This window comes from Archocentrus centrarchus, chromosome 13 (genome assembly GCF_007364275.1).
Source record: "Archocentrus centrarchus isolate MPI-CPG fArcCen1 chromosome 13, fArcCen1, whole genome shotgun sequence".
In the NCBI taxonomy this organism is placed as follows: Eukaryota; Metazoa; Chordata; class Actinopteri; order Cichliformes; family Cichlidae; genus Archocentrus; species Archocentrus centrarchus.
The window spans coordinates 3911759-3935801 of record NC_044358.1 but is presented as its reverse complement, the minus strand read 5'-3'; the positions used below and the strand labels follow the sequence as shown (position 1 = coordinate 3935801).

Here is a 24043-nt window from a genome sequence, read left to right as displayed (position 1 = left end):
TCTGCAGCTGCCAGGCAGGAGGAAAAGAGAAAAACCACAGACAAGAGTCATAATGTAGTGAAGGAGGACGTGTAGAAGATCGGTATGATAGAAAAGGATGCTAAAGATCAAGATAAAGACGGTTCACTGTGGCCAAAGAGAGCAGCCAAAAACGATATTAAATATGTGTAGTAATGATGTGCCAACAGTGCCACAATATAGTGTAAAATGAAGAAGACCTGATCAGTTCTTTGTCCAAATTAAAGTATTGTATCACGCAAGTTTAAAAAACATGGAATATTACATTTTAAGAACAAATCTTTTAATTTTAAACAAGCAAAGTACATCAATGTTTCTCTACAAAGTGAATGTTACCCTCCAGTAAAATAGAATCAAAGAGGACACACTGCTCATGAAAATGATCATAAATAGATCCAGAGGTTACAGTTTAATTTATCTTTAAAATATGTGATTGCAAAACAAGAACATCACTGAGGGGCATTTTGTTTATTTGGACAGATTTTACAGCAGTGAGGTTGGATGTCAGTAGTAGTAGTTATAAAAGCCTCTCCAGTACCAGCAGGTGCAGTTGAGGCCTGCAGCTATGAGCAGGACGACAAGAAGGGCAATGAAGAGACCGAGGCCGATAATGGTGGCAAGGACGGCCCACACCAGGGTCCTCTTGGACATGTCAATCAGCGGTGACGTGAGAGCCATCCGTGCTCTGCGTGCCCGCCGGCGGTCCTGAGGGGGGTACCTGGCCAAGTTAACGCTCTCCATGCCCAGTGACCGCACCAGGCAGGCCCTGTGGTGGCTCAGCTGGTCGAAGGAGTGTTTGCCATGGTAGCGGCCCATTCCACTCTGACCTGGAGGGGCGACACACAAGTCACAGTCACGTCTTCCACAAAGAAAGTTTCAGTTTTAATTTGTGCGGTCAGTGTCCTTCCTGTTGGTATGTGCTCACAAATAGTGTGTAACAGCCACGCAACTGTGTGATGCTTTGTGCAAAAACACAGCAAACTGACAAAAAGACTTTTTCTTGCATCAAAGATCGCAATGCAAACATGCTCCAACCTTGCGGAGCACTAACTCCTTCCATTATTCACAGGCTCCATCCACGATTGAAGGTTTAAAAGATGGAGTTGCTGGTAATGTGAATACAAAGGGAGCCATTACAACATGGCAGATAACCCTCTCTCTTTATATCCAGCCAGCTGCCGAGCACAACTGTCTCATCTAGCTGTCTCCAAATGCAATGAAAATTTGCTGCTATGATGCTAATAATTCAAAATAAATGAAAGACTTTTGGAGCCCAAATGTTTTTAAGGTTTTTGTTAATGTATGGATCAGTTCTGAAAGAGGTAGAGCAGGTGAGGAGAGTTCATTCGAATTGTGCCACTCAACTAAACCTCAAATATGGTCTTAAGCTTGTCCAATAAAGCTGCTCCATATAAGCACCTATATTTCTTTGTAATCTCAACTTCCAACATTCCAAAATGTATATCCCAGTATATCCCTGACTTGTTCTCTGTCTACAACACAGTCAGACCTCTCAGGCCAACAGGTGCAGATCTTTTAAATGTTCTACAGTCAGATCTGAGTGTGCTGAAGGTGCTTTCAGTTACTGTGGTCCTCTTCTTTGGAGCAAGCTGCCTGCTGATCTGAGATCATTTACAACTGTGCATACATTTAAAAGCAAACTCAAACCCTTTTTATTTATGTACTTTTTGTTTCTATTATTCCTAAATGACTTTCTGTACACTGTCTGCATGTTCAGAATAAACTGAGCAAAACAAAACTCTTTCAGTATTCTATATTACCTAATAATCATAAAATAAGGTAGTGTAAACAACAGTACAGGTGAGGAATATTCTCCCCGTGCAGTCTACACGGTGTCTGTGAGAGTTCTGGTTTTCAGCTTCTCACTAAAGACCTGGTATTATGGTCCTCAATCCAGAACAATGAAGGCATCCTTCATTCTTATTTGGTGGCCAAAATATTTGGTGCTCAGTTCAGGCATCGTGTTACATGTAGCATCATCTGATTTTGTGTTTCATCTGATGTTGCTGTGCTTTGTCAGGCTGCCACTTCCCTGCCACACCAGGGCACGCGATGAAATATTCTTACCAACACCACCGAATGGGAGGGAGACGAGTGCATAGTGCATCATAACATCGTTGACCATCACGCCTCCACTCGTGGTCTCCTCAATCATTTTTTTTATTGCCTTTGAGAAACATGAGGAGAAGAAACCATTGTAAGATAAACACGAGGAAGTGCTGCAAACCTTCAAACCTACTTTAAGATGGTTTCTTCTCACCTTCTTGTCGGAGCAAAAGATGTACAGAGCCAGAGGTTTCTCTCTCTCATTGATGAAGTTAATGGCATCATCCATGTCACTCACTGTAACTATGGGCAGCACAGGGCCGAAGATTTCATCTTGCATCAGCCTGGAGTGGGCCGGTACGTCCTTCAGCACTGTTGGGGCTTTCAGCGCAACATCAACATTTATCAAACAGAAATATACATCGCATAAATGTCTGATTGACTTATTCACATTCTCATTACCGATGTACCGCTGTGAGGAATCACTCTGCCCGCCCACCACAGGAGTGTAACCTTCCATCAGACCCATGATTCTGTTGAAGTGACGCTGGTTGATAATTCGGCCATAGTCAGGTGAGCACTTTGGATCAGCTCCATAAAATTCCTGGGATGGACCAGAAAGGTCTCTGTAAGGATTCACACTGTGCAGCTTCACTTATGTGCACAATGTCACATTAAAGCAGTTCATAGTTTAAAGTGGCACGTCCTTCAGCTCTGTTGGGGCTTTAAGTGCAACATCAACACTTTGAACTTTGACAGTTTTTTTATAAATAAATTTATTAATGAATTAATTAAATATTTTGAACTTAAAATATCTAATTATGTATATATACTATTACCATAAATAACAATGATTAAATACTTAAGTTCCTTTTTTTGGGTAAATTGTTCACAACTAATAGAACAAATTAATTTAATTTACATATTATTGTATTTGGCAAAAGGAAAACAAGTGAGAATCAACAGGCAAATAAAAACACACAAAGAAGAAATCGCTTCGTGTTGGTTTGCTGCAGCCTTCCTCTGTGTGGGAATGGGCGGTTTAAGTGTTACCAGAAGAGTCTGTCGGATGCATTCCACCACCCGGCCCTGGATGCAGGGCTCACACAGGATGTAGTCTGGAGCGATGCACGTCTGGCCACAGTTGACAAACTTTCCCCATGTGATACGACTGCAAGCAAACCCAGTGAGAAGGAGAACAACTTTACAATGTTCATTTGCACGTTTTTATTTTTTTAAAGACACTTTATTATTCATTCATTCATTTTCTGATTGTAGATCCATCCATCCTTTTTCTTCTGTTTATCCTTGAGCTTATGGCCATACCACCCTGAACATGCCTGATCTCGTCTGATCTCATCACCTAAGTAGGGTTGGGACTAGTTAGCATGTGGATGGGAGACTGCGTGGGAATACCAGGTGCTGTAAGCTTTCATTATTATCAGGCTGTCCTAAAAGCTCCCTGAAAAGCCTTCAGCTGATCCAAAATGCTGCAGCTAGAGTACTGACAGGGACTAGAAAGAGAGCATATTTCTCCCATATTGGCTTCCTGTTAAATCCACAATAGAATTTAAAAGTATTCTCCTCACATACAAGGTCTTGAATATTCAGGCAGAGCCTTCAGCTTTCAGGCCCCTCTTCTGTGGAACCAGCTCCCAGCTTGGATTTGGGAGACAGACACCCTCTCTATTTTTAATTTTCAATGGGTTCCCATGATGCACTGAGTATTTTTTTTTTATTCACCTCTTTTTATACTCCACGTTGCATTTAATCACTAGTTATTATTAATCTCTGGCTCTCTCCCCTCAGCCCCAACCGGTCCCTGAGCCTCTTTCTGCTGGAGGTTTCTTCCTGTTAAAAGGGAGTTTTTCCTTCCCACTGTCACCAAGTGCTGCTCATAGGGGGTCGTTTTGTCTGTTGGTTTTTCTCTGTAATAATTGTAGTCTTTACCTTACAAAATAAATCACCTTGAGGCGACTGTGAATTTCTGCTATATAAATAAAATTGAATTGAAATGAGCGTTGCGGATGTTGTGTTAAACAAAATTTGGCTTTTTTGGTTCAAATTGTTGTCAGTATGAAGGTCAGAATTATGAATGGAGAAGATTGTCAAATTTTCATACACTATGCAATATCATACATCTGATTGGCAATGGCTTCATTTTTCAGCATGACAATAATCTCAAACACATTGCAGATGCTGTAAAAGCATTCCTGGTTAGAAGTCATGGATTGACCTCCCCCAAGCTCAGAACTCAAGATTACTGAAGTAGTGTGGAATCAGTTTAATTAAATTATATTTATATAGAACCAAATCACAACAGTCACCTCAAGGCACTTTATATTGTAAGGTAAAGACCATACAACAATTTCAGAGAAAACCCAACAATCAAAACGACCCCCTATGAGCAAACACTTGGTGACAGTGGGAAGGAAAAACTCCCTTTTAACAGGAAGAAACCTCCAGCAGAACCAGGCTCAGGGAGGGGCAGTCATCTGCCGTGACCTGAGCCTGAGGGAAGGGAGACGGGACAAAAGACATGCTGTGGAAGAGCGACGGAGATTAATAATAACTAATGAACATTTTGCACAGTACTGTATTTTTCCAGCAGATTTTAAGTCCTGCTGCGATCAGCTTCAGTCACCCTGATGTTTCTGACAGGATTTCTGCCTCATTACATGCACACACTTCGACACCAAAAATGCAAGATGATGGCTTCTGTAACTTTAGCTTCACTTTTGCACAGTGGGAACACGTTTTACATCTTTTCTACAATTATTAGTTGACGTAAAAAGGAAGTTGATCCCTGCTAATACCATGAAAGCTGATGCAAAGTGTAGTAGTTCTATTTTACTTGTGGGAATAAAACAGCAAAAAACATCATCATGGCACTCTAAAAGCTGCAATCCATAAAAAGTAAAATATCTTTTGTTTGCTATCAATTGCTTAATATTTCATAAAAGCATTTCATTGTATGTTTACACTTTAGAGTCTACATTTAAAGGACTGCAGACACAGTAAGAGCCTTTTTTGCCCCCTTTGGTTACTAAAGTTTAAATTCTCGTGTCAGGAGCTGAAGCCCTGTAATTCACTTTTATTGGTGAAATTACCGACAGGCGACCCTGATGTCACAGTTCTTGTCGATATAGCAGGGGCTCTTCCCTCCCAGCTCCAGCGTCACTGGGGTGAGGTGATGAGCTGCAGCTTCCATCACCACTTTGCCCACTGTGCTGCTGCCTGTGTAGAAGACATGGTCAAACCTGAGCCTCAGCAGCTCCTGGGTCTCTGGCGCACCACCTGTCACCACTGGGTACAGATCCTGAAAAATAAACAAATGTTTTCATATACACATTGTTTACATTGACAGTAATATAAGGCATGTTCCAGACATACTGTGCTCTGAGAAAGTATTTACCTCCTTTGTGATTTCTTAGTTTTTTGCATATTTGTCACACTCACATGTTTTAGATCATCAAACAAATTTTATTACACAAAGATAACCTGAGTAAATACAAAATGAAAATACAAAATGCAGTTTTTAAATGATTTCATTTATTAAGGGAAAAAAAGCTATCCAGACTTACCTCACCCCCAAATGTTAAATCATGAATTACCTGAGATTAACCACATTTTTTGGAATTAAATTTCACTAGCCTGCCAGAATTGTTGAATTAAAAAAAAAAAAAAAAAAAGATCACTTAAAGAGAAACTGTGTGACAAAGTGAAGTAGGCCAAAAGATCTAAAAAAGAAACATCATACCGCGATCTATAGAGACAGCTGAAAAACAAAGTCAGGGACATGTTTCAGTCTGGAAAGGGTTACAAAGCCCTTTCTAAGGCTTTGGGACTCCAGTGACCCACAGTGAGAGCCATTATCCACAAATGGAGGAAACTTGGAAGAGTGGTGAACTTCCCAACCGATGATGACGATGATAACGATGATGATGATGACGACGCTTTATTGATCCCACAGTGGGGAAATTATAGTTAACAGAACATCCATCCAAGAAAAGACGAACAACCAGACAAACATAGGTGTCTGCAGCCCTGCTGCCATCACCAAGAGGCGCTGCCGTTACAAAAGATGAAAAAACAATACGATGCACATACTGTAAGGATAGAGGAGGGGGAAAAAAATCATCTCATACTTGGTATATGTTATGACAGCCCAGCTTGCTCTGATAGTGGCCTTCAGTTCTTCTGAATTGTTGGGTCTGGCGTATCGCATCTTCCTCTTCACAATAGCCCATAGATTCTCTATGGGGTTAAGGTCAGGTGAGTTTGCTGGCCAATCAAGAACAGGGATACCATGGTCCTTAAAGGAGGTACTGGTAGCTTTGGCACTGTGTGCAGGTGCCAAGTCCTGTTGGAAAATGAAATCTGCATCTCCATAAAGTTGCTCAGCAGCAGGAAGCATGAAGTGCTCTAAAACTGCCTAGTAGACAGCTGCGTTGACCTTGGACCTCAGAAAACACAGTGACATGGCACCACAAACCATCACTGAGTGTGGAAACTTTACACTGGACCTCAACCAATGTGGATTCTGTGCCTCTCCTCTCTTCCTCCAGACTCTGGGACCTTGATTTCCAAAGGAAATGTGAAATTGACTTTGATCAGAGAACATAACTTTGGAGCACTCAGCAGCAGTCCAGTCCTTTTTGTCTTTAGTCCAGGCGAGACGCTTCTGATGCCGTCTCTTGTTCAAGAGTGGCTCGACACGAGGACTGCGACAGCTGAAACCATGTCTGCATACGTCTGTGCGTGGTGGTTCTTGAAGCACTGACTCCAGCTGCAGTCCACTCTTTGTGAATCTGTCCCACATTTTTGATTGGGTTTTGTTCCACAATCCTCTCCAGGGTGCAGTTATCCCTATTGCTTGTACACTTTTTTTCTACCACATCTTTTCCTTCCCTTCGCCTCTCTGTTAATGTGCTTGGACACAGAGCTCTGTGAACAACCAGCCTCTTTAGCAATGACCTTTAGTGTCTTGCTCTCCTTGTACAAGGTGTCAAAGGTCATCTTTTGGACAACTGTCAGGTCAGCAGTCTTCCCCATGATTGTGTAGCCTACAGAACTAGACTGAGAGACCATTTAAAGGCCTTTGCAGGTGTTTTGAGTTAATTAGCTGATTAGAGTGTGGCACCAGGTGTCTTCAATATTGAACCTTTTCACAATATTCTAATTTTCTGAGATACTGAATTTGGGGTTTTCATTAGTTGTCAGTTATAATCATCAAAATTAAAAGAAACAAACATTTGAAATATATCAGTCTGTGTGCAATGAATAAATATAGGTGATATATTAATAAAGTTGAAGGGTGCCGGCTAGGCGAGTTAAACACAGTTCCTGATAAGAGGTGGAATAATGTTCATTATTCCACCTAGGATACCAGTTCACCCAAGTCACAAGAGATGGGATACGCAGGGGAAGAGTATCTGTTTACATAACTCCAGGAAAGAATGAGATTTCCCAGCTGTCCCAAAGCCAGGTAGGGGGGCCAAATTCCAGATAAATACAATTGTTTTGGTACAGGCGGTTACTGATAACTTTGCCGACAGCCTTAACAGTCTCACTGGGCACTCTGAATGGCGAGAACTCCAATAATCTGAATTTCATGGTTCCCTTCTCACCGCCGCACAGGAACAGACATTTCTCCAATAGTCTGAGTTCGCAGTGCTCTCTGCACGTACTCCACTTCCAACTTCCACAGTAAATCAGGTATCCCCCACGTCCAATCAGAAGAGATCCTGTTATCCATGATCCATGCCGGGTATGTTCCACTCAGGCAGAAGGTTCTCCTTTTCCCAGTCTCCTTGTGGAGAAATTTGATTTGATTGCATCGAGAGACCAGCTGACCAGATCCATAATCTTAATTTCCAGTTCGGAGCATGTGTAGAGAGAGGCTCTTGAAGCACAGCGAAGCAGCAAAGCAGGGTAAAATATGAGGGTAGGGAGAGAAGGAAAAAAGCTTGCACCTCAGTCGAGAGCCAGAAAAAAAATTACTCCAAGAGTGCAATGACAACTCATCCAGGAGGTCACAGAATAGCCCAGAACTACATCTAAAGAACTGCAGGCCTCACCTGCCTCAGGTCAGAGTTCAAGAACGAGACTGGTCAAAATGGCATCAGATGGGAGGGTTCTGCTGACACAGAACACAAAGACTCGTCTCACATTTGCCAAAAAAACAAACAACAAAAAAAACATTTTGATGATCCCCAAGACTTTTGGGAAGATATTCTGTGGATTGACAAGACAAAAGTTGATCTTTCTGGAAAGTTTGCGTCCTGTTACATCTGGCCTAAATCTAACATGACATTTCATAAAAAGAACATCATACAACAGTCAAACACGATGATGGTAGTGTGACCGTCTGAGGCTGCTTTGCTGTTTTAAGACCTGGATGATTTGCTGTAATTGATAGAACCATGAATTCTGCTCACTACCAGAAAATCCTGAAGAACGTCCCCTGAAGTTCATGCCCTGAAGCTCGAGCACACTTGGGGTCATGCAGTACAAAAATGATCCAAAACATACCAAGTCCACCTCTGAATGACTTAAAAAAAAACTAATTGAAGGTTTTGAAGTGACCTGATCAAAGTCTAGACTTAAATCTGAATGAGATGTTTTGGCATGATCTTAAACAGACCCTTCTTGCTTGAAAACCCTCCAATGTGGTCGAATTAAAACAATTCTGCAAAGAAGAGTGGACCAAAATTCCTCCACAAGGATGTGAAAGACTCATTGTCAGTTATTTTAAATGCTTGATTGCAGTTCTTGCTGCCAAGGGTGGCACAACCGGTCATCAGGTTTAGGGGGCAATTACTTTTTCACACAGGGCAGGTAGATTTGGATAGCTTTAATAAATGAAATCATCAATTAAAAACTGCCTTTTGTATTTAGTTGGCTTATCTTTGTCTAACATTAAAATTTTTTTGATGATCTGAAATATTTAAGTGTGACAAAAATGTAAAAACTAAGAAATCCGGAAGGGGGGGAAATACTTTATTCAGTGCAACGATAGCACTTGTTGAATGAGTCCCATGTGACCATCAGGCATTGGGGTCAGTAATGTCTAAAGTGCTCTACTATGTTGGCACAAAGCTTTAACATTACTGCATAAACAATAGCAGCTGGTGTTCAGACCTTGTCCAGATAGCGAGGCAGCAATGCCCGGAGTAGGAGTGATGAGCACTCGCTGAGCTCTGATGGCTTCACCACAGCTGCATTGCCTGCAGAGAGAGAGCAGTTTTCTGTGAACGGGATGAGGTCACTATGTGACGCAAAGCAGGCACGTAGGAGGCTGAGAATGCAGAGATGGAGAGACAAACACAAGATATTTCCCATCCCAGTGCAGAAGTACAATAACAGGGAGCCGTAATTAGACCGTGTGATCGTTGTAAATGCTACGTTTGATCAAAATATTTATTTTGTACAAATAAGCAATCTATTACAAAGAAACATTTGTAGATATGAAATCCAACTTTTCTCTTGCAAACACATGTAAACATGTAGTTTAAAGACAGCCATTTAACATTCAGCTCAAGAGCAAAAGCTGAAGAACTTCATGACACTGATTCATTCAGAGCTTCCATGAAAAGGAGAAAAGTGGATGCAGGTTACAAAGTAGACTGAAGAGGTAGCAACATTGTATGAGGTACCGTATGAGATCTGCTCTGTCGATAGCAAGAGCAGAAACATATCAGCTGAGCCTGCGACTGAGCTTAACTCTGTGACCTGCTTCACGCTATGCACAATAAAAAACGTTCATATATTGTTAGTATAAACATATCAATTACATTTCAATTACATTTTCATTCATGTCCCTATCTGATGGTTTTGGTATTTATTTAGGGTTCAGCTCAGAAGTGATGATACTGGTTCTATTTTCTGTCTCATTTTTTTTTTTTGGGGGGGGGGGGGGTGGGGGGGGGGCTTTAACAAAGGCATAACATGTAAATAAATAAAAAAAAAAAAAAAAAAGAAAGAAAGAGTTTGTTATGTACAGTAAAACATTCCCAATCTGTTTACAGACTGTGATTGCCTTGTTAGTGTTGTTAACATATGATAAAATATCATTTTTTGACTGATAATCCACTAATTCAGCTGCACACACCTGAAATTCTTCCTACAACTCCTTTCAGTCTCCTATTGCAAGAGGTGCACTTGACTAAATCACAAATGTGGAGAGAGTGTCTCCCTACCTGCAGCAATAGCTCCAATAAGTGGCACGAGAGTGAGGGCCCAGGGGTAGTTCCAGGCCCCAATGATGAGCACCACTCCTAGCGGCTCTGGCTGGATATAAACCTCATCTGATATAGTGAGGAGGTTCTTTTCTGCCGGTCGAGGAGCTGCCCACTCTCGAAGCTTCTCAGTAGCCAGCTTAATCTCATTCTCAATGCCAATCAGCTCCAGGAGCGGTGTGTCGTACTGACTCTGCAGGAAACCCAGTACACGTTTCAGTTAATCAAATGGTCCACAGTGTATTTCATATCGTGTATATGTTTGGTCTCCTGTGTCCACTGACCCTGTTGATGTCCTGTTTGAGAGCGGTGGCTATCTCTGTTGCTTTCTCTGTGATCATCACCTGCAGGGCATGGAGCTGCTGCAGTCTAAACTCTAGAGGTCGAGTCCTGCCACTCAGGAAGGCCTCTTTGGCCCGCTGCACTGCCTGCCTCTCCATACAGACACCTTAATGAAAAGAGAGAATTACTGAAGCTCTACTCAAAGGTTCAAAATAACCTTTGTTATTCCAGTGGGGTTGTTACAGGCACTTTTGCTTACCTCAGAGTACAAGCACGTGTGCTATGCCTAATGAAAGCGTGTTATATTGTCAGCAATTTGAAAAGCAAGACAACTGTAAATAACTGTTCATTATTATAATAGGATTTACAGAACGATGACACAAGCAGTGTCAGTTCTAATAAAAAAGTAGCTCAGAGACACTGAAGCAAAGGACACAGATTTTTTTTTATTTGCCACAAATCTTAAGCAGTTTTGTGCAGCACAGCTACAATTTAAATGTCTGAAAAAATGAAGTTTGACCTAGTGGCTCACGGACCACACACCGTCATAACTTTGGACGGGGGAGAGGGGTAAGAGGAGGGCTGGAGGACTGTGCGTTAACGAGAGATGGTGTAACCGAGGACACATCACTGTGAAGGAGGAGCGCTGTACCAAAGATATTGAACTTATCTTATCTAAAACATAAATGACAGCAATAAGCAAAGGTATTCAGCCGCAGTGACACTTCCGTGTTCAGTATCAAAATGCAATATACTTGCGTGGATTGCGGTCATAAATTGAGACACTAGGGTCGTGACCAAAGAGGAAGACTAATTTAACACTGTCTTCTGCTGTGACCAACATTATTGTAACTGAACTAAAGCCTGAAAAAATAAAATAAAATGCGTCAGTTCACTGAAATAAAAAGAACTCGACTTTAGGAGAAAGAAACACTAAATAAAAAGAGATGTACTCAACCAAATAAATCAAATACAGTAAATATTCATAGTTTTGTGTTTAATGAGACTGTTGATGTGGCAGTGTGTCAAATGTTTCCATTGCTGTATTGTAACTGCATTGTTCTGAAACTGAAAAACTACCCGCATTACAATACAAACAACTATGTGAAACCAAGAAAAACTACATGTTAAAATAAGATTAGGTGCAAACTCACAGTGGAAAGTGAAATAACACAATAATATCATGAATAATTAAAACAGAAAATAGAAAACTATAATAGCTCTGACGGACTCAGTGTGGGACCTGGTCTGCTGCGCGTCGTGACTGCAGAAAACGGATTCTGCTTGGAAAATATGCACGTTTATTTAAATGCCGCACAGCTGGTCATATTACAATCTGTTAATTATGCAACTGAAACTTAATCATTGAGCACGCAGTATCAAAAGCTTTGAACTTACCGGAGCTCAGGTGAAATTCTCTCAAACACAAGCCGCTCAGTCCGTCAGTTGTTGATCTCGAGGACGCGCTGCACCTCCCTCCCTCTCCCCCCCCCACCGCCCGCTTTGTGCTCTGCACTTCAGTCACGCTGCTCTGGGATCAGTTTACCGCGGTCGATTGTTAGCGTGTCCAGGTTCACTGGAACCCTTTACAATATCACGCGCATGTGCACACCCCACGTTCAGATTGAATAATGATATCTCGGCAGCTGGACCTTGCTCCTGGTTTTCTTCTGTCAGAGCCTTCAGCTGAGCTCATTTTGAAACTCAGAGTCAAGGAGGGCAATTTACATTAATTGCAGCCAGTCAGCAGCCAGACCATGAACAACAATAACCCCGGCCACACATACCTGAGAATCCAGGTGTGCACAAGATAAACAAACTGACAAAAATATTTCAGCAAAACACTGACAGTTAACTTTCTGTTGATGTTTAATAGCATACAGAGCAGACATTAATAACACCAGCACTATTAAAGGGCAGACACATTCTGTGTGATGGTTTTTCATATTAGCAGGATTTGAGAGTCATTTTTATCCTAAAAAGAATCACATCATCAGTTATTTCAGAATCTACCAACAGAGTCTGAGCAGATTAAATCAATTAACAGATCAGGATTCTATGAATTTGAGGTAAAAAGATTTAAACTTAAAGAGTATCTAAAAGTGTAACAGAAAGGAGATGCAACAATAATATATATATATATATATATATATATATATATATATATATATATATATATATATATATATATATATATATATATATATATATATAGATATATATATACACATATATATATATATTATATATGTATATATACATATATATATATATATATGTATATATACATATATATATATATATATATATATATATATATATATATATATATATATATGTATATTAAAAGTCAGTCAGTTGATTGTGAAGTAATATGGACCATAAAACATGAGGAATGCTGTGTTTCTCTGTAGGTCATTAGTCCATGGGGCTGTCCCAGGATCACCTGCACCTGTCCAGCTTCAGTCTAACGGGCTGCTGCTGAGCTTCATCGCAGGAACCTCTGCAAACAGCATGAGATGACAAAGCTGTCAGCAACAGAAGATAGTTTTAACTGTTCACGTGAGCATGTGTGAATGTCCACAAAGGCAGTGGGGTGGACTGAAACAAAGGGGGCCATTTAGCCATGGGGAGTGAAGCATGCTGGGTAATTAAAGGGAGGGTAGATGAGGGGGCATTATGTGGTTAGATTTCCTGGACAACACCACACATTGTCTGCAGGAGACAAAGCCATAGTTGTGTTAAGTGTGCAAGCCTGTGAGACTGTGGGTATGATGGGGGGGGGGGGGGGGGTACTGTGTTGTACTGTGATTATTTTCAAAGTTTTAAACAGCAACCACACAAATAATGCACTACAAAACTGTTACATATATCTTCACCGCTGTGGAAAAAGTAGTGTGCTAAAGGAAATCTGTGCAAACATATACAGAAATACAGCACAGAAGGCAACGACAGTTTGGACAATTCTAACAAACTTGAAGGTCAATATCTGGTATGACCACCTTTATTCTTTCACACAGCCTGAACTCTCTTAGCTAAGACGCCCGTGTAGATCCTCCTTCATCCTGGTCATGATAGTCTCACCAATGGCTCTCTCACAGCCATAGAAGAGATGTTTTACTGATCAGAGCCAAAATGGTCATTTCCTAGCTCATCCGGTCTGAATCCATGATCCTTATCCAATATGAATCCATCCTGCCACCTGCCTCCCAACAGGCAAAGTAGGCAAGTGTTTGGGGCCTCAGGCCAGTGAGAAGTGGAGGTCCTAAACCCGAGGGCTGACAAAATTTAAAATAGTGTAGTGGCTATGTGCAAAGTTTGTAATAACAGTAGGAGGGACCTGACTTCCCCACCAAACTCCACTCATGATTAAATGTAATGCTAAATAACTAAATGCTGCTAGTCTTAAATATGGGGGAGAGACATTTAGCTTCCACTGGCATTGCATTATTTCTTTGGTTTATTTTGACTCAACATTAGTTAACTTAGCCAGCAGAGAGACCAAGTGTGTTCATGATGTGGTCCATGATAAGTCAAGTGGATGTTTTTTTTTTTTGGTCAGACTCTAGGACTGCCACAGGGAATGGCAGCTGACATATTTGGTTTATGCCAAACCAAATCTACACCGGCCACAGTGGGTGTACGAGGGAGCAGCTAAATGTAGCTATTGCCGATATCTGTATGGATTTTAATATAAGATGCCTCTAACAGTCAGCAGAGTGAATTCTAAACCCAGTGGATGTGATGCTTTCACTAAGTGTCTCAGCATGTCTCACCTGCTCACAGTGTCAACAGTGAGCAACAAAGACTTAGAAATGGAGTCCACTAATAACTAACTTCAAAAAGCAACCAAATCCCAACATTACACAAACTCCACATGAACACATCGTTGGTGGCATTCACTCCCCATTTTATGGGGAATTTTATGGAATCGGGGTTGCACATTGCCTTGAGTATGTCTCATCACTGTTTTGGTCGATTCTAGGTCACACACAGTGTGCAAGCTAGCTAACTGCACACAACATTAACAACAGAATGCTAGCTGCAGTTCATGCAGTGGTGGTAACAGTGGTTTTTATGAGGTTAGGCAACGCTTCTTTACCTGCACCACAAATGCTGCCAAACCCATCACCATGGTCAGCAGCATCATGCGACGCAGCCTGCCCAAATTGATCTGCTTGAGCAGAAAGAACCGGGCCCAGGACAGTTTCTTGGCAGTGTGCGGGGGGTAACGCATGCTGTTCACGCCTTCCAGCTTCAGCTGCTTGATTAGGCAGCTGCGCAAGTGGCTGAGCTGGTCAAAGCTGTAGCGACCATGGTAGCAGCCCATACCACTGTTACCTGAGAACAAAGAAGTAAGAAGTCAGCTCCAGGAGGAAAACCAACACAGCTGATGGGAGTGTTTGACAGCAGTGTACTCACCAACTCCTCCAAAGGGAAGAGAGCTGACAGTGAAGTGGACCAGACAGTCATTAGCCAGCAGAGCTCCACTGGATGTCTCAGCTATTACTCTTTTGATAAGCTGTGGATCAGACAGGAAGTCATTTAAAGAGAACAGGTGCAAAATCAACTTTAAAATCTAAACTGTAGCTTGAATAACAGGAAATGACATCTGCAGGTGATATACGGCACCTTGTTGTCATGGGAGAAGACATAGATAACCAGCGCCTTCTCTCTCTCGTTAATAAACTGGATGGCCTCCTCCACACCGCTCACTGTGATGATAGGCAGCAGTGGCCCAAAGATCTCCTCCTTCATCACTTTGGATTCACCTGTAACATCCTTCAGCACAGTGGGAGCTGCACACAGTCAGTCAGAGAGCAATAATCAATATACTTCATACACAAAGCTTTGAAACATAGCCTTATTATTATTACTTTTACTATTACTATGATGTGTCTAGTCTGAGACACTGTGTTCATCACCACCATGTGCATGGCAATAGAGATACACAAAATACAAAGCTGGTTCTTTACAATCACTTCACTTCAAACAACTTCAGCTGCTTCCTAACACTTTCAGAGATACTCACTGACTCAAACATACCACATACCTATATAGCACTGGGATTCATCGGAGTCTCCACCAATAGCAACTGCGCTCCCCTCCATGAGCGCCATGATTCTCTTAAAATGCTGCTTGTTGATGATGCGTCCATAGTCCTGAAAAGTCTTTGGATCATCTGTGTAAAACTCCTGCAATGTGTTAAAAGAAGATCATCTAAGAATACAAGAAGCATGAAAGCCTCGGATTGTTTCACATGGGAAACATTATGCATACAGTACTAGTCTTAAATCTCTAGCCACCATTAATGTCTTTATATTCTGCTAGGAACATGGGAAATAGGTGCAGTGATGTATTGATATGTGCAAACATACATGGAAATACAGTATAAGGCAAAGAGTTTACATAATTCTAACAAGCTTGAAAGTCAATATACCTTTGTTCTTTAACACAGTCTGCTTTGCTTTCTTGTAATTTATTTAAGTAGCCTTCAGTGAACTGAAGCGTCATCAATGAACACACTGAATGCCACAGATGCCTCTCTCAGGTCCTGCGTCAGGTCTTTGTTTAACTTTTCCTGTTTCTTAAGGACATGACTTTCAGATATTGTTCATCAGCTGTAGATGGTGTGTAGCAGATGTGCTGTTTTTGTCCTTTTGTCCAGTTTTGTCAGATGTTGTAAGGACACACTGCACACCATGCTGAGATATGCCAAGTCATTGGCTAATAGCTCTTTGGGGATCACATTGTTGGTGCAAAAATATTATTTTATGCCTGTCAAACTGTGTTATCTTTTGGGAATGGAAACAAATGTTTCTGTCACAGGCTGCTAGTAACAAAGCACCTAAAAATACAATTTCTAAGTTGTCTGTGTATATACACAATACTGGTTGATCCCTTGAGGTTAAGTGCCTTTCTGATGCTTGGAGGAGTCATAGGTCAGGGTTAAGTGGCTTAACAAAAGAAACATTCCTCTGAAAATGGTCAGGTACAAGGACTGGACAAATTCTCACTGCTTTCTCCTTCACAAAGCCTTGAAAACTATTGCTCAAGGCCACACTCAAAAAAGTGACACAGTGCAGTTGTCCACCTTATGTTAACGTTTTATTTCCAGTTAACACATAGAAAATGTGTTTGTGGTGTTTAATTAATTCATTCTAGTAAAGATGACATGATTATGTCACATGTTAACCTAACGAAATAATTTGGGTTTGTGTGAACACAACACATTTTAGCGCAGTGAATTAGCACACTGATACCTCTCTTGACCATAAGGGGGCAGCATTTCAACATCGGCCGGTTGTTAAGTGATGACGTAGAATTCCATTTCCGGGTCCACACTATCACGTGATCAATAACACGTGTTGTGTGAAATTCTGCTCCCCCGTGAAAATCTGTTCCCCCTGTGTCGGGAGAGCGCAGCCAGAGGGGCGGATCCGACAGTCTACTCGGCGCTTCTGATGAATTTCTCGGTAAAAGTCTTTTACAGTGTTTATTCCTCTCATCAAGGACAACAACTCCTGTGAATATGAAAACATTTGCTCTTTATTTGCCAAAGTTACACGAGGGGGAACCAAATATTTCAGCCATCCAAAATATTGTGTTCCCCCTCCATTAATTTACCAGCAAGTCTTTTGCTGTGTCATTTTACCGAGAAATCGATCAGAAGCGCCGCAAAGACAGTCGGATCCGCCACTCTGTAGTTCGTGCTCCCGACACAGGGGGAACAGATTTTCATGGGGGAACAGAATTTCGCACAACACCGGCATTTATATGATCTCTCTATGAAGGCTCATTTTTGTAGAATATTGCACCAACTTAGGCGTCAAGTATAAAAGCTACACCGATTGCTCAGTTCAAGTCTGCTCAAGGCGAGCGCCACAACTCAGCCTTACTGTAAAGCGGCACCCAGCAGAAAAACACAAGCAAATACAACGAAGCCTACATAATCCGTGGTTTTACTGTGAATGAAAAATGTTAGGCTCTTTTCATTTCTTCTGGTAAGCTGAGCTATAAGTTATACACCGTTTTGAAAAGGAATAAGCTGATGAAGCTGACAATTAACCAGTGTTTACAGTTAACAAGTTTTACTGTCTTTGGTCTAAAAAATGCTCATACCAGTGAATCATTTGCACTTTTTCCTCATTTGAGAATCACACAGACTGAGCAGTCTCGATTAAATGTTACAAGTCGAATTAATAAACTGAACTTGGACACTGTTTTAATACTTCGAAACAATAATAAAAGCTGCAGCAACTTAAAGTCGTTGCAGCTCTTTTAATTGCTTTTATAACCAAGTGTTATATGTTGACAACTACAAAAAATCATCACTTCATCTCACACCATAAGGTTGAACGGTGTCTTGAAATGCTTCTGTGTGCCCTTTCTTTCAGGTGGAAATTTGTGAGAATCACTACTTCTCCCCTCAGCTCCAAATTTTTCTCACAACTTGACCATCAAGCTGCTGAGCTCATGAAAGTTCTTCAGAACAAAGGAGGATCTGCAGGAAGGAAAATCTGTGTCTTCTTGTCCCGAGTCACACAGGTAAGTTATGTTATAATTACACACTCCTGCCAAGTCCCCTGATTAATACAACACCTTCAGTTTCTGAAGGACTGAACTAGTTCTGTCTGTTTTTCATGTTTCCCTCCTTAGAATGTGACGATTCACCACTAAGCCACCCGGGCGCCTGTTGCAGCAGTTTCTAATGTTATGCTGACAGATCAGCTGTTCAGTCTAGTCTGTTATTTTTTTCACATCACATCTTTTTTTTTACCTAATCTACAGTCAGCTGGAAAAGGTTCCAGCCAATTTGAAAATGATGCACTTCAGACCAACCTTGATGCAGTTCTTGATCTCCTCCAGTACTCTGCTCCGGATGGAAGGTTCACACAGGATGTAGTCTGGAGCAATACACGTCTGACCACAGTTGACAAACTTTCCCCATGTGATGCGACTGTGTCGGGAAAGAGAGGGGGAAAAAACACAGTCTTGATGTTTTGAAACTCTATGGAGGAAGAGTGCTCTGTGCTTATTTAAAGTTTCCTTTTCGCTCTAGATTACAGAGAGATTATCACCGGCATGCAACAGTGATGTCACAGTTCTTGTCGATGTAGCAGGGGCTCTTCCCTCCCAGCTCCAGGGTCACAGGGGTGAGGTTGCGAGCTGCAGCTTCCATCACCAGTTTGCCCACTGTGCTGCTGCCTGTGTAGAAGACATGGTCAAATCTCTGCTTCAGCAGCTCCTGGGTTTCTGGCACACCACCTGTCACTACTGGGTACAGATCCTACGGAGAGGGCATCAAGACATTTACATTGAATATACTAGAAAGGTAAAAACATGTTTATAATCCAACAAGGAAAGAGTCTCACCTTGTCTAAATACTGAGGGAGAAGCTCCTCCATGACCTTAGCAGAGTGACAGCTGACCTCAGATGGTTTTATTACTGCTGCATTACCTGAGCGATGGCACAGAGACACACTGGCATGGATAGTTGTACTCTTTAAAGACGTAGTAAAGATGATGAAAATGCAGAAGATGCAGCGTCCATTTGCAGAAGTGCTTTTACTTTGCAAACCTCTTAAAATTTGACAGTTAATCTGTGATACAGCCTATGATAGCAGCAATGGCTTTTTCCCAACATAAGACTTTTTGGCTTAAAAAGAATGAGTCTCGTCTCCAGTGATCCATGCCAGAGTGACAGAGATCCAGCCACACCGGGATCATGAAATTCACTGACAGTCATTAATTTTTAATATCTACATCCTCTCATCAAAGTGATGAAAAGTCACAAATGTCACCAAGTGGCTTTTTAGCCATACAAGAGCTGAAGTGTATAAATGTTGATCACACTCTTTTACATTAGTGTGCCAAGATATTTCTTGGGAAGAAGAAAGTATTTATACCTATTTCCAAAATGCTGAACTATTCCTTAAAAAGGGACGTATCATATTCCTTATTCAGCTCATCCTCTGTCTCCCCTCCCCTCACAAACAAAAGGTTTGAACAGCAGATCAAGCTTCTGTGCTCAAAGCCAAAGCTGTGTGTCTGACTGGACCGTGTAAGGATATTGTGTTCTCAGTAGCATCACACCGAGCACCAAGTAGAAAAACTGTTAGAAACTGAGTGTTTGGAGTCGTTTGAAGACCTAGCTTTTGGTTCACAGGGATTACCTGTATGCACACTGAATGAATCTTTGGTCATGTTTAATATAAGTAGCCACCATGGTAACAGTAGGTGTAAGACAGGAAATAAGAAAAAGCAGAACAGGTTCACTTCCTGTCTCCTTCCTTTGTGATGGATATCTCTGTAAAGCCTGATTTGGATACCCTACTCTATATGATGTGTAAAGTAATTTGTGCAAAAGGAGGTTTGAGCACACCAACAAAGGTTACACGTGCTATAGCCAATGCACCTACTAGCATACTAGTGAATAAACAAGGGTGTATATGGTACCGGCAGCGATAGCTCCGACCAGTGGCTGCAGGGTGACAGCCCAGGGATAGTTCCAAGCACCAATGATGAGGACTACTCCAAGGGGCTCAGGATGCACAAACACCTCATCTGATATAGTCAGGAGGCTCTTCTCCACTGGCCGAGGAGCTGCCCACTCTGCCAGCTTATCGATGGCCAGCTTGATCTCACCCTCCAGTCCCAGTGTCTCAAACAGTTCTGTCCCATGTTCACTCTGAAAGCACAAGTAGGTACAAAATCCAGTGTATTTGCTAATTCAGTCATTTTTCAGTCCTGCTTCCATCCAGACTGCTTTCTGGATGATGTGCAGCTGATCTCCATAGTACAATATTTACACTCAATGATGATGAGTTGACAGTGAACTTGTATCTCAACACTGACACAACCTTCATTTTGGAACTATTTTTCAACCATGACTAGACGTCAAGAAAAAAAATGCCAGCCAGTGTTAACATGCTTCCCCCAAATTATTCTGCAGTCTGGAAAACCACCTGTTGTAACACATGATCTTTGCCTTACCTGGTTCCTTGTGTCTGTGCCCACAGTGGACGTTTTTTGGTCACAAGTTATTTTGGTGCATCTCTGCTCTGTTTTCTCCACCCTGCATCCACCTTTACTTTCCTGAATGTACTACAGATCCTCCTCCAAGCAGACTGTTAGTGAGCATTACCAGTCATGCATGTCTAATTTTGTAGATATGCAATTATTAGTGTTAGAAACACACATAAATTATTGTGTCATGATGTTTCCCCTAGTTAGTTGTGGAGTACTAATTGTTGTTTCATGTTCATTTTTGTGTCTTGTGATTAGAACTATGAGTAAGGCCACCAGCAGTCTGTGGCTCAGGAGGTAGAGCAGGTCATCTACTAATCAGAAGGTTGGTGGTTCGATCCTGGCTGCTCCAAAGTATCCTTGGGCAAGATACCGAACCATCTCCGATGCAACCATTGGAGTATGGAAGTTAGATAGAAAGCACTTTGAAATAGAAAACAGTGCTTAAATGAAATGCAAACATGCTGTTTAAAACGGTGCTCAGCTAGAGTCGAAAATAACTAGTCCGTTTAGATTTCTGCAGTGAATCTCTGTAGAGCCTACAACATAAACGGCATTTTTTAGGCATTAATAACATGTAATGCTGGTGCATTACATGTTAATTACCATGTGGTCGTGTCCCAGTGTTTTAAGTGCATGATGCCAGCTGATAGAAACCAATAAAATGCTGGGACCTTTTTCCCTCCTGGGTCCCCACTCTTTGCTGTGGTCAGTTTTTTCGGGGGGCAAACATATTTTTCACTCTAGTTTTTCCACTTCTTTGTACATTTATCTGAGTAGTTTCAGGAATTTGCTGACATTTGTGAATTATTGATGTCATGATCATTATTCCTTATATTGAGATGGTGATTGTTATTCTCTCTCTGTGTTGATGGGATGTGTAGTTACATTTCTAGGGAGGTGAATGTCAGGTTATGCCATAGGCTGCATCGTAGAGTTTCAGAGGGGTTTGCAGTTAGAACGTAGCTACAATGCAGAATTCCCACTGCTCTCAATATGCCCCACAGTGCTCCCAGTGGGCAATGCAGTAAAACTACTTGAACAGCTAGCTGGCATTTTGTCTGCTCACCAGTAGGCCCAGATTACACTTTCAGCATCTGTGAGTCTGCTTGGGTCCAACTGGCATAAATTTCATTATCTTACGGTGAGTGTAAGGGTCCATGCGGACGTCTATATGCCAGCTAATATTTCTAAACCACATGAACTCATCCTCAGAGGCTTTACATTACAATGCAGCAACTGCTGATACACCTCAGACAGGAACAACTGCTCAGCAGTCGTGTCTCCAGCTGTCCATGTACACAACAGACTATAATAAAGGTTTCAAACCAGCACATCTGCTAAAGGCCTGATTAATAAGCCCATTTATTTGAACTAGGTGACAATAACTATTCCTGTAGTTAAATAAATATATAGAAATAGGGAGAGGGAGAAAAAGTACTGTACCTGAGATTCTGGGTGTTGCTTGTGTGCTTGTGTTTTAAATATTTATTAAACATTAATAGGAATAATTGATGATCACAGGTTCATGTAGTTAGTGTCATAAAATATCCACAGGCTTACAGAGCACTTTAATATGTATGCACAGAGTCAAGTATTATAAGAGTAAATTATGGCAAATTTATGCTCCCACCACGTTTCAAATTTAACCTGCACCCTCGGGCTCGCGGATGCAATAATTTCCAGTTATACAATAAACTAATAACTGAAAACGGTGTGTAAACTATCCCACCTTGCCGAGGTCCTTTTTTACAGACTCCGCAATATCCTTCCGCCTCTCGGTAACGAAGCGCAGCAAGTTCCTCAGATGGTGGATCCTGTGCTCGAGAAGTTTGGTTTTCCCTGTCTGGAAGGACTTCCTGGCCCGCTGTACAACCAGTTGTTCTCGGGACATCCTTCACAGAAAGACAACACTCTATTATTGTATTTTAATTCATGTGCACTGTCCACGACCTACTGCCTACGAGAGGCTCTATTTCCCCAAAGTCAACCATTGACGAGGCCAAGCTGCGTTTTAGAAGAGATGCAGCCTAAACGTCAGTGTCTTTACGACATGTTCATATGTGAAAAATCAGCAACACCCTAAAACAGCGTTTTCAAAGCCAGCTTGTTTGGTTTGTGGTGTATTGGCACTAAACGGAGCGCTAGCCTTGCAGCTCATAACTGTGAAAAAGGCTTTGCTAATGTTGCCTTGTTTTGATAGCTTTCAGCAAGCGTTAGCGGTACAATCAACGTTTGAGCGCCATTATAACCTCAGAATGTAGTTAATACGGAATAAGACTACACAGTGAACAGCATCGTGTTGGCCTAGCCTGGCTGCTAATAACAGCAACAGCTCTGGAAACTGCGTTAGCCGCTATGTAGCGTTAATAACGCGTTAATATCTGAACAGCTACAGCAAGTAGGCTTTACCTTAAGAGTCCCTCTTCCACTTCAGTCGGTTTAATTAACCTCGAACTGCTTATAATTTATCACCAGGTGATGTTAAAGCCCAGTAACTACGGCCGCAGCAAATGGACGGTACGCGTGACAATCAAGAAACGCGCCAATCAGCACAGGAGACATTCAGCTGAGTACCTCCTACCTTTCCAACAACAATGTAGCCGCAGGCCGCGTTTAAAGGTTAGAAGCCTAGGCACAGTTTACACGCCTGTCAATCAAATTTGAACATCGTCATAAACTGCCAGTTTGTAAAGGTCTATCTGTATCACCGGGGATGCAACGGGAAAGCAGAATATCTGACAAAACAAAGTGTTGCAAACTGGTGTAGAAAACATATGAAAAGTGGCTCTGAAAAAAGCGTGAAATAACTTTTGTTTCGTTTTATTTTTCAAAGGACCAGATGATTGATTGATTGATTGATAATTCAAATATCCAGCAGCTCCATTTAAAAAAAAAAAAAAAAAAAAAAAAAAAACTCACTCATTTTGAACCAGGAACAACATTCCTGTCACAAGGTGGAAGCTGCAGTCCCTTTTAGGCAATGGGATTTTTATATATTTTTTATTTAACAGGGTAAAAATTGTCATTGACATTAAAAATATCCTTTTATAGACAGATCAGGTCAAGAGGGCTGCAAAAATTGTAGCAAACATCACAATTCCATACAGATATTTGAAGTGGCCCAAAAAGACTGGACTGATTATAATGTAGGTATAATAACACAAAGATACTTATATATTTTATACATGTATATCTTCATGAATCCCATTGACTATAGGTGAGGTGTTCCAGGCACAGCCTTCTGGGAGGAGGCCCTGGGGTAGATCCAGGACACGCTGGAGAGACCAGATCTCTCGGCTCGCCTGGGAACATCTCTGTGTTCTCCCGATGACTTGGAGGAGGTGGCTGGGGAGACGAAGGTGTGGGCTTCTTGGTTTAGACTGCTGCCTCCATGACCCGGCCCG

General features: G+C 41.6%; 2 protein-coding genes and 1 pseudogene across 2 annotated transcripts; 1 reads left to right on the top strand and 2 right to left on the bottom strand.

The window, feature by feature from the left end:
- Nucleotides 1-342: 342 nt before the first annotated feature.
- LOC115790555 (aldehyde dehydrogenase, dimeric NADP-preferring-like) lies at nt 343-12076 on the bottom strand. Its single transcript, XM_030744357.1, has 10 exons — nt 12006-12076; nt 10610-10773; nt 10287-10518; nt 9229-9314; nt 5196-5404; nt 3139-3256; nt 2548-2689; nt 2300-2466; nt 2107-2206; nt 343-845 (listed from the first exon to the last, which is right to left on the bottom strand). The coding sequence occupies exons 2-10, from the start codon at nt 10763-10765 to the stop codon at nt 523-525; spliced, it is 1533 nt and encodes a 510-aa protein (XP_030600217.1). The 5' UTR covers nt 10766-10773; nt 12006-12076; the 3' UTR covers nt 343-522.
- Nucleotides 3398-3516, top strand: LOC115791303 (uncharacterized; annotated as a pseudogene).
- Nucleotides 12077-12950: 874 nt separating the features above from the next.
- LOC115790255 (aldehyde dehydrogenase family 3 member A2-like) lies at nt 12951-23209 on the bottom strand. The gene is made up of 11 exons (XM_030744023.1): nt 23049-23209; nt 22369-22531; nt 20067-20298; nt 18983-19068; nt 18689-18897; nt 18450-18567; nt 15661-15802; nt 15240-15406; nt 15030-15129; nt 14710-14948; nt 12951-13110 (listed from the first exon to the last, which is right to left on the bottom strand). The coding sequence occupies exons 2-11, from the start codon at nt 22528-22530 to the stop codon at nt 13096-13098; spliced, it is 1470 nt and encodes a 489-aa protein (XP_030599883.1). The 5' UTR covers nt 22531; nt 23049-23209; the 3' UTR covers nt 12951-13095.
- Nucleotides 23210-24043: the final 834 nt, after the last annotated feature.

Coding starts and splice junctions, on each gene's coding strand:
- LOC115790555 (XM_030744357.1), bottom strand. CDS start 10,765: ATGGAGAGGCAGGCAGTGCAGCGGGCCAAAGAGGCCTTCCTGAGTGGC. Junction 10,519..10,609: donor TCAAACAGGACATCAACAGG/GTCAGTGGACAC, acceptor GGTTTCCTGCAG/AGTCAGTACGACACACCGCT. Junction 2,207..2,299: donor TCTTTTGCTCCGACAAGAAG/GTGAGAAGAAAC, acceptor TGTTTCTCAAAG/GCAATAAAAAAAATGATTGA.
- LOC115790255 (XM_030744023.1), bottom strand. CDS start 22,530: ATGTCCCGAGAACAACTGGTTGTACAGCGGGCCAGGAAGTCCTTCCAG. Junction 18,898..18,982: donor TCCCTCAGTATTTAGACAAG/GTGAGACTCTTT, acceptor CCCTCTCCGTAG/GATCTGTACCCAGTAGTGAC. Junction 14,949..15,029: donor TCTTCCCTTTGGAGGAGTTG/GTGAGTACACTG, acceptor CTTTGTTCTCAG/GTAACAGTGGTATGGGCTGC.